General features: G+C 38.8%; 2 protein-coding genes across 6 annotated transcripts in view; one reads left to right on the top strand and one right to left on the bottom strand.

The window, feature by feature from the left end:
• The window catches only part of lrba (LPS-responsive vesicle trafficking, beach and anchor containing), a 283,083-nt gene that overhangs the window by 148,151 nt on the left and 121,099 nt on the right, over positions 1-13,833 (top strand). For all 5 annotated transcript variants that reach the window (XM_088342023.1, XM_088342026.1, XM_088342025.1 and 2 more), the window contains 2 exons: positions 890-1,033; positions 2,443-2,579. In XM_088342023.1, coding sequence (XP_088198149.1) covers positions 890-1,033; positions 2,443-2,579 — 281 coding nt within the window. The remainder of the gene's footprint in view (positions 1-889; positions 1,034-2,442; positions 2,580-13,833) is intronic.
• On the bottom strand, positions 3,875-5,442 carry mab21l2 (mab-21-like 2). The gene has a single exon (XM_088342027.1). The coding sequence runs from the start codon at positions 5,158-5,160 to the stop codon at positions 4,081-4,083; it is 1,080 nt and encodes a 359-aa protein (XP_088198153.1). The 5' UTR covers positions 5,161-5,442; the 3' UTR covers positions 3,875-4,080.

Genomic DNA, 13,833 nt, shown 5'->3' with positions numbered 1-13,833 from the left:
AAATTATGTCTCTTATGTGAAGAATGTTGAGTATTTAGTGCTGTTTTCCTGGGCGTGGTGTAGGTCATTATATCCACCTTATTCTGTGCCATAGACAATTTTTCACGTCATCTACTTTTTTTTTAATTATTTATTTACCTGAACACATTTTTTTAAAATTAAATGCTAGAAGAAAGACGGTGTCCTTTTTTAATGTATGTTTTAGTTATAAATTGAAATAAACATATTGGTAAGGATTTTTTTCTTTAAAACTCTTAACTATGATGACTTTAATATTTACCCATATTGTACTTTTTAAAAAAAAAAAATGTCCCTTACAGGATTTTTTTTGGCGTGCCGGCATACAAAAAAAAGTAAATGACGTTTTTGGCACTTCTAATTTTCAGGTATTACATGTTATTAATTTTTTGAGGTGCGAAGATAAAAACGCGTAAATGACGTGAAAATATCGTTAACACTGTATTGGGTATACAGAGTTTCATTTTTTTTTTACCTCAATTTATGACAAAACTGTACTTAAATTGGAAAATGTGTCTAATAGCTTTCATCAATTTTTTTTGAGTGTTAGTGAAAAAAATGACGTAAAAGTTTTGACACTAAATGAGTTCTTAATGCAAATGAACATTGATTGTTGTTCAATCATTTGTAAATATTTCTGTGAATTGTCTCTTTTCGAAATCCGTGCACTTTATTTTCATGAAATATTTGAGCTTACTTATCAAGTGCACGCTAGCATTATTTTACCATTTTTTGCAGAAGAAAAAAAATGCATCCTTTTCAATACACACGTAAGCCCTCAAATTAAACAAAATGGTGTTACTTAGAGAGCTGAATAATGTTCAAGGCTAAGCTTGTGCATTAGTGGATGTCCCCTTTTGTTGTGGCGCAGTGTCTGAGGAAGACGTGCTGAAAGGCAAACGGTCCATCAAAAGTCAGGCTGTGGCCCAGCAGAACTCTGAAAGTGACTCCTCGCTGGATGCCGACGACGACACGCTCTCGTCTCTGGAGGAGAAAGACCTCGAAAACTTTGCCGGTACGGAAAAGATGACGTTTTGATTTTATCGGTGATGCGAGGGGTTCTCTTCACGGCCCGAGACCTGTTCCTCCTATCGGGAAGCGTTCAGTTAGCTAGTACTGCAGCTAAAACATTTACAAGCATTTGGGTTGCGTGGTGGTTTTCTTATAGCACGATGGTTTATGGCCCATCTTTTTTTATTAAAGTGTGTTGCTAACATTTTGTTCCTTTATGGCCGCGGTAAAAGAACTAACATTTTGAAAAACTGCACAGTTTAGCCTACTAATTAAAACAAATAATAATCATTTTGAGGGTGCTTTTGTTGACTAACATGGTAATTCTCATAGCTTAGTGAGAAAAGTGTTTCTAATATTCTGACAATTTTATGCAGAATAGTTTATAAAGAAATGGAGAGTGTTATAGCACTTGAAAATAATTATCCTTTAAGCATTTGTATTTGATGTATAAGGACACTGTTATTAATACGTTGTCCCTTAGTGTCTCTGTAAATGAATAACAAAGACATCTAAAAAATGTGTGTGTTTGTATATATATATATATATAAAATTTGAGTAGCCATTCATTGGCTGAAAAGTGCTTTACAAATGCATTTTGATTTGATTTGTATACTTGAAACGTGTGTGCTTCGTGTTTGGGCCTAATTAAATCAAAACAATTATAGTTTTCAAAAATATTACATCGGATCATTTAAATATGATGCAAACAAACGGCTGATGTAAAAAAAAAAATCTGAATGCACTTTTTTGTGCTTGGTTCTGTGTGAGTGCGCGCTCTTGCGTGCGCATTATGAGTTTCTTTGAGTGTAATATTTTCAACACTTTATAAAATTTAGATCAGCCATTACAAAATTGGTTAAAATACAGTTATGTTTTTGTCGGCCTTTCACAACACGATACAGTAATTCAATACTCCAGTTTGATATAATCCCATAATTAAATAATCTGTTCATGGTATAATCCGGTTTTAAATATAATCCGTTTCATACAGTGGTTTTCAATTTTTTGTGTGTTTTTAGAGTTTGATTATGTTGGCTGTTGATACGTTTTCGTTTTGGTCTGGGCAATTATGGTGTGTTTTATAACATTGAAATTGTCACAGATGACGGAGCAGAAATTTGGTGACAAGACGCCGGAATTAAAAAAAAACGCTAAAAGAGCATTTTTAATATTTATTTTTTAACAAATGTTGAATTTGTGAATGTTTTGTGGGCAGCGCAATTCATTTTCATTATCCTTTTCCCGCAGTTTTTTTTTCGTGTCTCTATTTCTCTCAATTTTTAATCCCGAGGCATAAATATCGCCAGTTATACTTGCATTGCCCGTGATGCTTTTAACTATGATTTTTTTTTTAATTGCACGTTTCTGATCGTGCATGCTCCTCCGTGCACGCACATCCCCCCGCTGCAGGCCCGGTTAACGTGAGTACATCGGCCCAGTTGATTTCTCCTGCAACGGTGGTGCGAGGGACGCTCTCCATCACTGCATCTGAGCTTTACTTCGAAGTGGATGAGGACGAACCGGGCTTCAAGGCAATCGATCCAAAGGTAAGACGGCCAAAAGCCCAAAAATAGGTTGGATCTGTTTTTTTTTTCTTGAAATAAAGCACCATTCAAAGGGTGCACACATTAACGGGAAATCCATATTTAAATGTGCATGCTGATATTACCCTAATTTTTAAGTTATTAAACTCGAAATAGGAAAAAAAAAACACTGAAGCGGATTGCAAAAAACACAAGCATGCATTTGATCTAAAAGACAGAATCCTGAAAATGAAAGTATACATTAGATGTCATTTTTTTCAGCTACAGGTGGGTCTTTTCGTTCAGCTATTAAGGCTAAATAATTAAGGCTGAACCTGAATACGTTGCAATGGTGGACTATTCAGATATTAAAAAAAACACTCACACGTGGCATTTAGAAATACATCGAGTGTTTTCAAACGTTTGCACATGACTGTACGAATTGAATCTTTTTTTTTTAATTATCATGAATTTAAATGCATCCCTGTCAACTTGAAAGGTTTCCCTTTATTTCATAAGTTTTTGATCATTTCAAATTGCATACACCTTATGACATTTTTTGTATAGGTGAAAATATTTTTAAAAAATACACTGAACAACCTTTAATCTACTCTAAGTATGGAAAGAACTAAAAAAATGGCGAAAGAAGTGTGTGTGGTTTATTGGGAAAATAAACTTGACATGTTCAAAACAATATCAATATTTTTGTTTTGATTCCACATATTCTGTCTTTCTGTGAGTAAACGTTATGTTTGTAAGGTTTATTATAGACTCGTAAGGGGAATAACAGCCGTTAAGCTAACATTTTTTTTAAATTATAAAATCAAAACGGGTCTCCAGCTGCAGGTTTAAAGAAAACAAAAACCGTGGCGCTATACTAAGGAAGGCTCCGATGCAATTTGTTGTTTTAGGAAAATACGTCAACTTTTGACTATTGAGCTTTTTGGCTATTTTAATAAATATTAAAAATGAGTGTTCAAAACTTTAGCCTGATGACTTTTTGTTGCTGCATAATGTTGTTGCAATCATTTCCATTACACCACGGTTACGATGCACTACTCTTTCATTCCACTCTTATTTTAACTTTGGCTGGTCTTTAAGCATATACTTAGTAAATATTTGCCTATTTATTCAGACAGTATTTTATCTTATTATTCTAATTTCGTTGCATACAGTGTTTCACAACGGTTCATATTATTGAAAAAAAGAAATTCAATTCAAAAGGGGAGCATTTGGGGTTGACAGGTATGTAAATATGGCAATAACTAAAAAAACGACCCCCCCCCTCAAACAAATTTGAATAACTCTGCGAAACCTACTTTAAACTTGCAACATTTTATTCACATTTCTCCCCATTAAAGAAAACCAACTTGGCACGTTGCATTGCATTTTTAAATAAAAGTTCCTTCTTCACTTGGTGAGAACATTTCAAAAGGAGAACAAATGTACCTTTTCTGGGTCTTTCGTTTTTCTTTTTAACGAGTCGAGTCTGAAATGAACGCAAAAGGGAGTCTGTGGTCGTTTTCTATAATTTGTCCAAGCTTTTGGCGTTGGTGAGGATCTCCCTTGCCAGCCTCCACGTCTGCTTGGCGGCTGCCTCTAGGGCCGAGTGCGGTTTTCCCTGAAAGAGGTCCAGGTTGGGCAGGAAATAGTGCGGGCAGCGGCGGCATTGCAGGCAGGAGATGAGCTGCAGCAGGATGCCGTTGAGTCGGTCGCCAAGGCATGCTTCGTCCCAGTCGGCCTCTCGCGGGTGCTTCTCACACTCATAGAGAAGAAGTGTTTTCATGTGGTAGCTGTTGAGCGGTTGTCCTGGTAGCTCCAAGTGTCGATCGCGGAGCGTTTTGAGCACGGACAAGCACTTTTTGCGGCAACCGGCCATCAGTAGGCGGTTTTCGGCCTCGCTGAACTGCAGCACCCATGCATCGCTTTCAGCCGAGCTCTGCTTGCCGGTAAGCGAGTAGCACTCCTTGGAGAGAAGGTTGAAGCCCTCCGCTTTGACTTCGGCAACGCGGTTGGGGCCCGGCCAGGGGATGTGCGCCGCCGGCCACTGCGCCGCGCTTCTCGGCCAGATTCCCGTGCACTTGAAGGCCGGTGTGATCTGCACCACATATCGCTCCCGTATCCGGAGGCGCACCTCGCTGGTGTCTGCTACCATCTTCACCACATCTCGATAGCTACACTTATCCACCGCTTGCGCCACCAGAGTCTGGAAGCGAGAACGGATCTTGCGCGCCGACAGGTAGCCGGACGCAGTGATGAACTCCACCCACAGCGACATGCTTCTCTTGCGGCCGTCGCTGAGTTTGAGCACGGCGCAACCGGGCAACGAACCGTCGTCCACGAAGTTAAAGACGCCCATTTGGTTGAGGTAGAGCACCACCTCAAACTCTGTGGGAGAGGTTACCTCCATGCCCTCGTAGCGCGCGTCGATCTCGCTCAAGGAGCTGATAAAGCGCGGTTCTTGCACCTCCACCTCTTTCAGAACGTCTGATACAACCTTGCACACCTCGCGGATGGTCTTGGCGATGGCGGCCTTGCGCGCCTGGCATCGCTCGCCGTGGTACTTGTTGAGCTGGTAGACCAGCTTGGCCTGCGTGGCGATCATGTTTGGGCACAGGTCCGGGCCGTACGCCGGAGAGTCGCAGTAGGCCGATGGATCCAATGCGCAACGGTGGATGGGGAAATTAAACACAGCACCGAAATACAAATATTAATAAATATATTTTAAAAGATGTTACTCCTGCTTATCGGCTTTTATGAAGTCCGACTTGGGTGCTGCGCCTCTCTCATAGTCCTACTCGCCGTCCTCGGCGCACTTTTTTGAACGGTGCTTTGCAGCGAGAGTGAAGGAGGTCCGACGTGCCCCTCCGGCAAGAGTGAAGGCAGCCAGGGCCTGCCCAGCCAATCAGCGACCGCAAAGCGAGCGACATGAATTGAGGAGAGAGAGGCGCGTGCGCGCGCTCCCATAACGGAACGCCAGTGGTCCACCTTTACGCACGTGTTCAATGCGAATCTCGCTTTCGAGGACTTGATTTTTTTTTCAATTTAGTTGATTTCCACACGGTAAAAATGTAGGGGAAGTATTAAACAGCCCCCGAACAATTGAGTATATGTTAAAGATTGTGCTTTCAAGATAGTAACAATACACGTTTTTCAGACTACTAGGAAATATTACCAAAATTCATTATTTCCAAATGTGAAAACGTGGTTCAAAAAAGCCATATGTTAAATTTCTGACAAGTAAAATCATATTTTTCAGATTTTTTTGTTAACCATGGTTTTATGCCAGATTTTTTTCAAACCTTAAAGGGACAGTGTGTATTATTTGGTGCCTCCTCGGTGGATAAACATGTCATTAATTAAAAACTTCGTCCATCAAATAAACATGCAATTAAAAAAAAAATCATAGGTTGAGAAATTTGTATTTATTTTACATAATGTAAGCCTCGCCTATAGAGGAAGCTGATGCAATTGTCTGCCATCTTGCTGCTACGGGTACCCAAAAACTTCAAAAGCTGGGCAATTTTTTTTAAAGAGGATGTTTATCTCTGTAGTTTGTATGATTATTATTTTTTTACTTCAGCATGAGGAAAATAAGTAAATGGGCGTCACACGGTGCAATCCCCTTTGAGAAACACTAAACGAAATTCCTCCCCTTGGCATATTCGTAAACTAAATCCACATTTTGATTCAATATGGTACATACAAATATTTTGTTTTTAAATTAAAATGTATGTTTTACTGGATGAAAGTAGACATGAGCGAGACAAAAGAAATGGACAATGGAAATATTACAAACTTAAAACTAAAAATCAAACAAGGTACAACTAAATGTATCTATTTACCTGTATTACTTTTACTTGCATTATATATTTCATTATTATTACATTACATACAGCTCGGTGGCCTTGGGGGTATGGCGCCCGCCCCGAGACTGGGAGGTTGTGGTTCAAGCCTCGGCCGAATCATACCTAAGACTTAAAGATTGGTACCCGTTGCCTCCCTGCTTGGCGTTCAGCATTAGGGGTTGGAATTGGGGTGTTTGGTCACCTAATGACTCCCAACACCTCAGTTGGGTTGAGCGAGGGGGCTGGGAATCCCCTCCTCTGAGTCAATCTCCCAAAAAGAGTCAGAAATTACTCTAGCCACCTCCCACTAGGGTGATATGGCTGTGGTGTGTGTATATATATATATATATATATATATATATACACTGGACTGTCTCAGAAAATTAGAATATTGTGATAAAGTTCTTTATTTTCTGTAATGCAATTATAAAAACAAAAATGTCATACATTCTGGATTCATTACACATCAACTGAACTATTTCAAACCTTTTATTATTTGAATATTGCTGCTTTTGGCTTACAGCTGAAAAAAACTCAAAAATCCTATCTCAAAATATTAGAATACTTCCTCAGACCAAGTAAAAAAAAATTTTATAACAGCAAAACTAAATCAAACATTTGAAAATGTCCATTGATGCACTCAGTACTTGGTTGGGAATCCTTTTGCACGGATTACTGCATCAATCCGGCGTGGCATGGAGGCAATCAGCCTGTGGCATTGCTGAGGTGTTATTGATGCCCAGGATGCTTCGATAGCGGCCTTCAGCTCATTTGCATTTGTAGGTCTGGTGTCTTTCATCTTCTTCTTAACTATACCCCACAAATTCTCAATGGGGTTCAGGTCAGGGGAATTAGCAGGCCAATCAAGGACAGTGATGCCATGGTCAGTGCACCAGTTACTGGTGGTTTTGGCACTGTGGGCAGGTGCCAGATCATGCTGGAAAATGAAATCCTCATCTCCATAGAGCTTTTCAGCAGATGGAAGCATGTAGTGCTCTAAAATCTCTTGGTACACAGTTGCATTTACTCTGGACTTGATGAAACACAGTGGACCAACACCAGCAGCTGACATGGCTCCCCAAACCATTGCTGACTGTGGGAACTTCACACTGGATTTCAAGCAACTTGGATTTTGCTCCTCTCCAGCCTTTCTCCAGACTCTGGCGCCTTGACTCCCAAATTAAATTCAAAACTTGCTTTCGTCTGAAAAGAGGACTTTGGACCACTCTGCAACTGTCCAGTGCTTCTTCTCCATAGCCCAAGTCAGACGCTTCTTCCGTTGTCTTGAGTTCAGAAGTGGCTTGACCATGGGAATACGGCTATTGTAGCCCATTTCCCGGACACGTCTGTGAACTGTGGCTTTTGATACCTGGACTCCAGCTTCAGCCCACTGTCTTTGAAGCTCCCCCAAATTCTGGAAGCGGCTCTTCTTCACAATTTTGTTAAGGCTGCGGTCATCTCTCTTGGTTGTGCAGCGTTTCCGGCCACATTTTTCCCTTCCAACAGAGTTTTTTTTTGTGGATATGCTTTGAAACTGCACTCTGTGAACAGCCTGCTCTTTGAGAAATTTCTTTTTGTGTCTTACCCTCCTGATGGAGGGTATCAATGATGGTCCTCTGGACAGCAGTCTTCCCCATACTTGTGATTTAGTTTACTGAACCAAGCTGAGTGTTTTTAAGGCTCAGGAAACCCTCGCAAGGTGTTTCGAGTTAATTAGATGATTCAGGTGATTAGTTGAATAGCCTACTTGTATACTTTTTCATGATATTCTAATATTTTGAGATAGGATTTTTGAGTTTTCTTAAGCTGTAAGCCAAATTCAGCAATATTAAAATAATAAAAGGCTTGAAATAGTTCAGTTGATGTGTAATGAATCCAGAATGTATGACATTTTTGTTTTTTTAATTGCATTACAGAAAATAAAGAACTTTATCACAATATTCTAATTTTCTGAGACAGTCCAGTATATATATACTTTATAGCACTCGTCTTTGGTTGCACTACACAGTACAGCAACATTCTGTGGTCAAATGGTACGTACTGTCACTTTAATGAATGCATTAGCGATTTGGGATATTATGCCATGTTTCATAGCATGGGCAGAACTCGCCTGTTTTGGGGGGTGCTCCAGCACCCCCAGATTCAACCCAAGCACCCCCATAAATTATAGCATTTTAAATTATTTTCCGTAATGATAAGCTTAACTATGATTAAAAACACAACATAGAAAAAATGTAATCAACCGAGCCTCAGAAATACTCCACTGCCTTGAAATGGTTTGGTGCATTTGATTCCTAGAACCACCACCCCGCTGCCGATTCCCCCCCCCCCTCTCCTTCTCTTGGCAACTGTCACTTGCGGCATAGCTCCGGTGTATTACGTTGAGAGTACAAAGTTGTTGTTTTGAGCAACTATACAATAACAGTTTCTAATTCATGGATTCTGTCTATCACGGGTCCTTTTTAAAACATATCCCCCGCGATAAAAACGGGATTGCTGTATTATGGTACAATACATCAAAGTTAAATACAAGTTCTGGTAAACAGTTATCGAAGTGTAAAAATGTGGTCTTGAAAAAAAGGACATACTTGTATTTACCATGTTTTGATATAATATTATGCATAGCTTATAAAATTCATTTCAAATGCAGATTGTCGTAGTCTCTATTCGTAAAGGACTTTTTATTAATACAGTATTTTAATTTTGTTTTTACGCACCACTAGAGGGAATTAGCATACCCCTGGGCTTTCTTGTATGACATTTTGTCAAGTCAAGACAAGTCATGTTTATTTGTATAACCATTAATCACAAGGAGTCTCAAAGGGCTGTACAAACTACAGACTAATACAAACTACAGACTATTATGATACAATCCCCTAATCTTAAACCTATATGAGGGCAAGGAAAAACTCAAAAACATCAGCATGAGAAATATGGAGAAACCTTGAGAAGGGACGGCACATGAGGTAACCCCTCCTTCTATGACGACCACGCTGCAATGGATGTTTCATTCGCAAACAATACAATTAGAAATAAAATCGAAAATAGTTAAAGTATGATATAAAAATAAAATACAATCAACCAGGTTGCAATGGATGTAGGATTAACAAACAACACATAGATATTGTGAACATAAAATTTGTGAGGTTTAGAATGTAATGATTGAGAATTTCGCCAAAATAAAAATTATTTTGTTTATGAAGACTAACATTTTTACATATCTATGCAAGTGGTAATTGTATATAAATATTAATATTTAAATAAAGGTCAGCTTTGTGTTGCAAGAAAATACCTCGCATATGTGCTTTGATGCAAAAACTTCATTATGTTTCCATATTATTTTCAAAAATGTTTTGACATATTTCAAACTTGGATAACATAAACATTCTCACTGTTACTTTGCCAAGATTGTCAACTGATACTGATAAGTCCGCCATCTTTTTGCGTCTGCCCATTTCAAATGTGGTCTGCACAGTGGGTACCCCTGCAACTTTTTTACTGCTTTGTAAGAGGACCTTGCGTTGCTGCTCTCAGGAAATGCACACATGTGGTGTGTGTCGCTGACGTGACTCACACATACATGAAGAAATATGCAAACACATCTCGCAGCCACATCTATTAGGGGCTATATGACTCAAGACAACCACAATACATCCCCACTGGAGGACGGCTCCTAGCTATTTTTCACATATTATTAAAAACGCAGCAGGCGTTCCTCGTAAGGGAATCACACAGCTTCCTTCCATCCACGTTTTTGACGAAACACACGCAATTATTATGATTGTAATAATTCAATATAAGTCTAGAGGCAGTTCCTGCCCTTCTGGTTTTGCCATGTGGAAAATGTCATGATGAGATTTTGCAGCGGACGATTGCAAGGGAAAAATATACCGTAATGTTATGCTTTCTTTATTTTCACATGCTTATTTTTTTGGACAATGCTGACCGTATTCGGTCTCCAGAGAAATGTCTACATGAAGCTGGATAGCGAATGATTGGCCAGCTGGGAGAACTTTTTCTCCATTTATAGCTGAAGAGATTCGAGAAACAGCAAAGATTAATGAACTCTCTTTTGCTGCACACACTCCGAAATTCATAGTTTTTTTTTTAATATGGGACCATTAAACAAATAATTTGGGAAACATTCTTGATCAGATTTCCAGTGACGATTGAGACATTGATTTGGAGGTGTCAAATATTGAATACAGTCAAACAATGTTTTGATTTCTTAGTGAGTACATTTTTAAAGGACATTGTGTATTATTTTACACCTCAAAAAATTTAAAAAACTATTTAAAAAAACAAACATATTGATTTAAGAAAATTTGCAAAAATTGAAAAACTAACATTTAAACATGCATTTTGAAATACTTGTAGTTTGAGAAATGGGCATTTATTTTTCATATGAGCCTCACCTGGAGGTGCTGAACAGATTTTCCCGCCATCTTGTTGCTACATGTACCCGAAAGCCCCCCCAAAAAGCTCATGGGCAAAAAACAAAACATGTTTTTTTTTAATGTAGTCACATTGAGTCTCTGTAGTTTGTATTATTCCCAGTGCTTTTTAGCACTCATTTTGGTTTCAGTACACAATTAAGCAACATCTATATAATTGTCTCTTTAAATCCTAAATGTGTGCAAATATGTTATCACTTTTAGAATAAAAAATACAAATATTTGCACAATGAAAACAAATTTATGTAATGCTGCTCTCTTCTATGAACAGCAATTATCATTTTACCTGTTATCAGTGTCTGAAATAACATCTGCCCGGACGCCCAGGGCGTGCATCTACGTCGGGCGTGCAACTTATAAAACGTCTCCGCCCGGGGGGATCGACAACTTTTTCAGGGGGGAAAAAAAAAAATCGAATCAAACATTTGCTTTATTCTGATTTCCAAATCTTCGTTCGGTTTGGAAATTTTGGTTTGTTTGGCAATTTGCATACTCTGCAGCCAATCAGAAGCCTGCATCGATTAATTTTGTGTTTCTAGACTCTCCCGAGCGTTATTAGGTTGCACATTTGCATATCATTTTCCAATGTAGACGCTCAGAGAACAAAAGAAAAAAGAAGTGGTTAGGAATCAAGCCAAAACCTCTGCCCCAGAAGCAGTATTCAAAAGAAGCTAACAAAATTTATGACGCTGCAAGACGTAAACGTACATTAAAAGCATCGTGGAAAGAGGAGTTAACGTGGCTTGTAGCAGACGACGCAACGCAAACATTGCATGAATGAAGATGAGTAAATACAGATACAGACTGATGGCAGATGAAAGACAGCGATGTCAAATACATGCCAATGAATGTTATAAGTAGATTTATAATAAAATTAATGTTAAAGTGTTGTTCCGTTATATATTCTGATTATCAATCCTTAATACTTTGCAACAATGTTTTTTTTTCTTTTTTTGCGATTAGTCGTCTTATTGTATCTCAAGTTATGAAAAATGGGGCAGGCAACTTTATGGCTGGGCAGGCAACTTTTCAGAGTTGTCTGCCATGGTGTCCTGTAACTTTTTGTCATGAGTTTCAGACACTGCAGTTATAACTAAAATCTTTAATATAAGTCAAAAATATGTTAACTACCGTATAATAACAACCAAAAGCAAAAACGTCGACCTTGAACACAATGGTTCGTCTCGTAAAGAGGAGTATGTTATTAGTTTCTAGTCTTTTCCTCGTTAAATGTTTAGTATTAGGCATATGAATTATCATGTTCACATGTTCAAATGGTACTTTAACCGTTTTGTACATATTTTACCAAGCAGTCCATGCAATGCAGTCAATTATATTTCTTGTTCTACAACAAACATCACACTTTTTTTTCCCCATTCCTGAGACGACAAAAGACGACTAGAATAAGATACAAACATGGTGCTGAGCGTATGGATGCATTGTATATAAATCTAAGAAATTTCAACATAGCTTGCGCTCATCATTTTCACTCCATATTTGTCGTGAGTAGTCGGTCGATGTCCTAATGTGGCATTGGTCTGTAATATGTAGAAATACAAGGAATCCCGGGTCGTGGATCGCGCGGGTGTGCTGCTGTTTATTATCTCGCACGGCACTGCGGAGGAATAAATCGCCACAAGGTGGAGAGGAAGTGTCCAAATATTTTGAAGGACACGCTAACTGTAGCTTAACGTAATATATGGCGATTCAAAGCCAGGGGATTCTATAAAGATGTAACCGATCTGTTCTGGCCCCCGTCTTCCGCTTCTTGTGAGATCTGCATTCTCACCCTCCCAAGATTCGTCCTGGTGCTTGAAATCTTTGAAAATGTATGCATTTTAATGTTGTGTTTTCAAGGATCGAAAAGTGCTTGAATGTTTGGTGAATTGTTTCGAAATGTTGCCATGTTTCTTAACAAGTCTTCTTTGCCATTGCATTTGTTCTTCCCTTGTGATTAACAGCAGCTGACATTAGTGTGTGTGTCATTGTCCAATGAAGCACCATCGCCCTCTATGGGTTGTGCCCAAAAGGACAGTTGCATGCATATGAAATGTGTATTCATGCAATGATTATGTATCAATTAGGCACATTTATTAAGGGCCAGCAAAAAAATTAAGGTAGCTTTTTTCACTCGTAAATTGTAACAGGAAGAACTTTCTGCAACCGAAAATGTAAGATACACACTACTGTAATTTGTACGCAACACCTAAAGCGAGATTAGTCTCAAAAATATTTACACACATAATCAGATCCACAAATATGTGTGATTTACTGAAGATCTAAACATAACATGTCTCGATAAATACACTCTCAGGATTAAACATTGCAGATATTATGATGGCTCTGCAAAATGCATGATTCAAAGCGGATTTCTTCTTTCAACTGTACTGAAAATATTGTAAAATTTGGCCTTGAAGGTCCTTAAAAAGTGCTTGAATTTGACCATAAAAATGGTGCTCAAACCCTGCACTGTGATATTCAGCTTATGTTTGCTAGCAACAGCCTTACGAATAACAAAAAACAAAACAAAACAAAATAAACAGTCAATCCATCTTCTGATTCGATAACACCCCTTGGTCGGAATTGTTTTCCTGACTAATACAATCACAATACAGACTAACGTTGCATTTTAAAGGTCAGCTAGCTTTTTAAAATTGTAGTTTTTGCAGAGTATCCATTTGCCCCTCCAGGTGGTCGTCAAGCTACTGTGTATACATTACGACGACTGCAACCTCCACCAAGGCCAGATTTGTTCCCAAAACATATACAAGATATCATCTACTGAACATCGTGTTAGTGTTATGACCACAATTATAGCTGGGGGGGCAATGCACCCCTTCCATCCATCCCCTCTTTCCCCCATGAGCTCAGAACACAAACGCACCAGACATGTAAACAGACGTCCCCAACGTCGAGTGTTAAGGATGTTCGTTCTTCCGTGGCAGCTGCTCGCTCCAAAAAAGAAAAATCATTGCA

The sequence above is a fragment of the Urocampus carinirostris genome, chromosome 8 (genome assembly GCF_059441175.1).
Source record: "Urocampus carinirostris isolate Australia breed hairy pipefish chromosome 8, RoL_Ucar_1.0, whole genome shotgun sequence".
Classification (NCBI taxonomy): domain Eukaryota; kingdom Metazoa; phylum Chordata; class Actinopteri; order Syngnathiformes; family Syngnathidae; genus Urocampus; species Urocampus carinirostris.
This window is presented reverse-complemented; position numbering and strand designations above follow the sequence as displayed.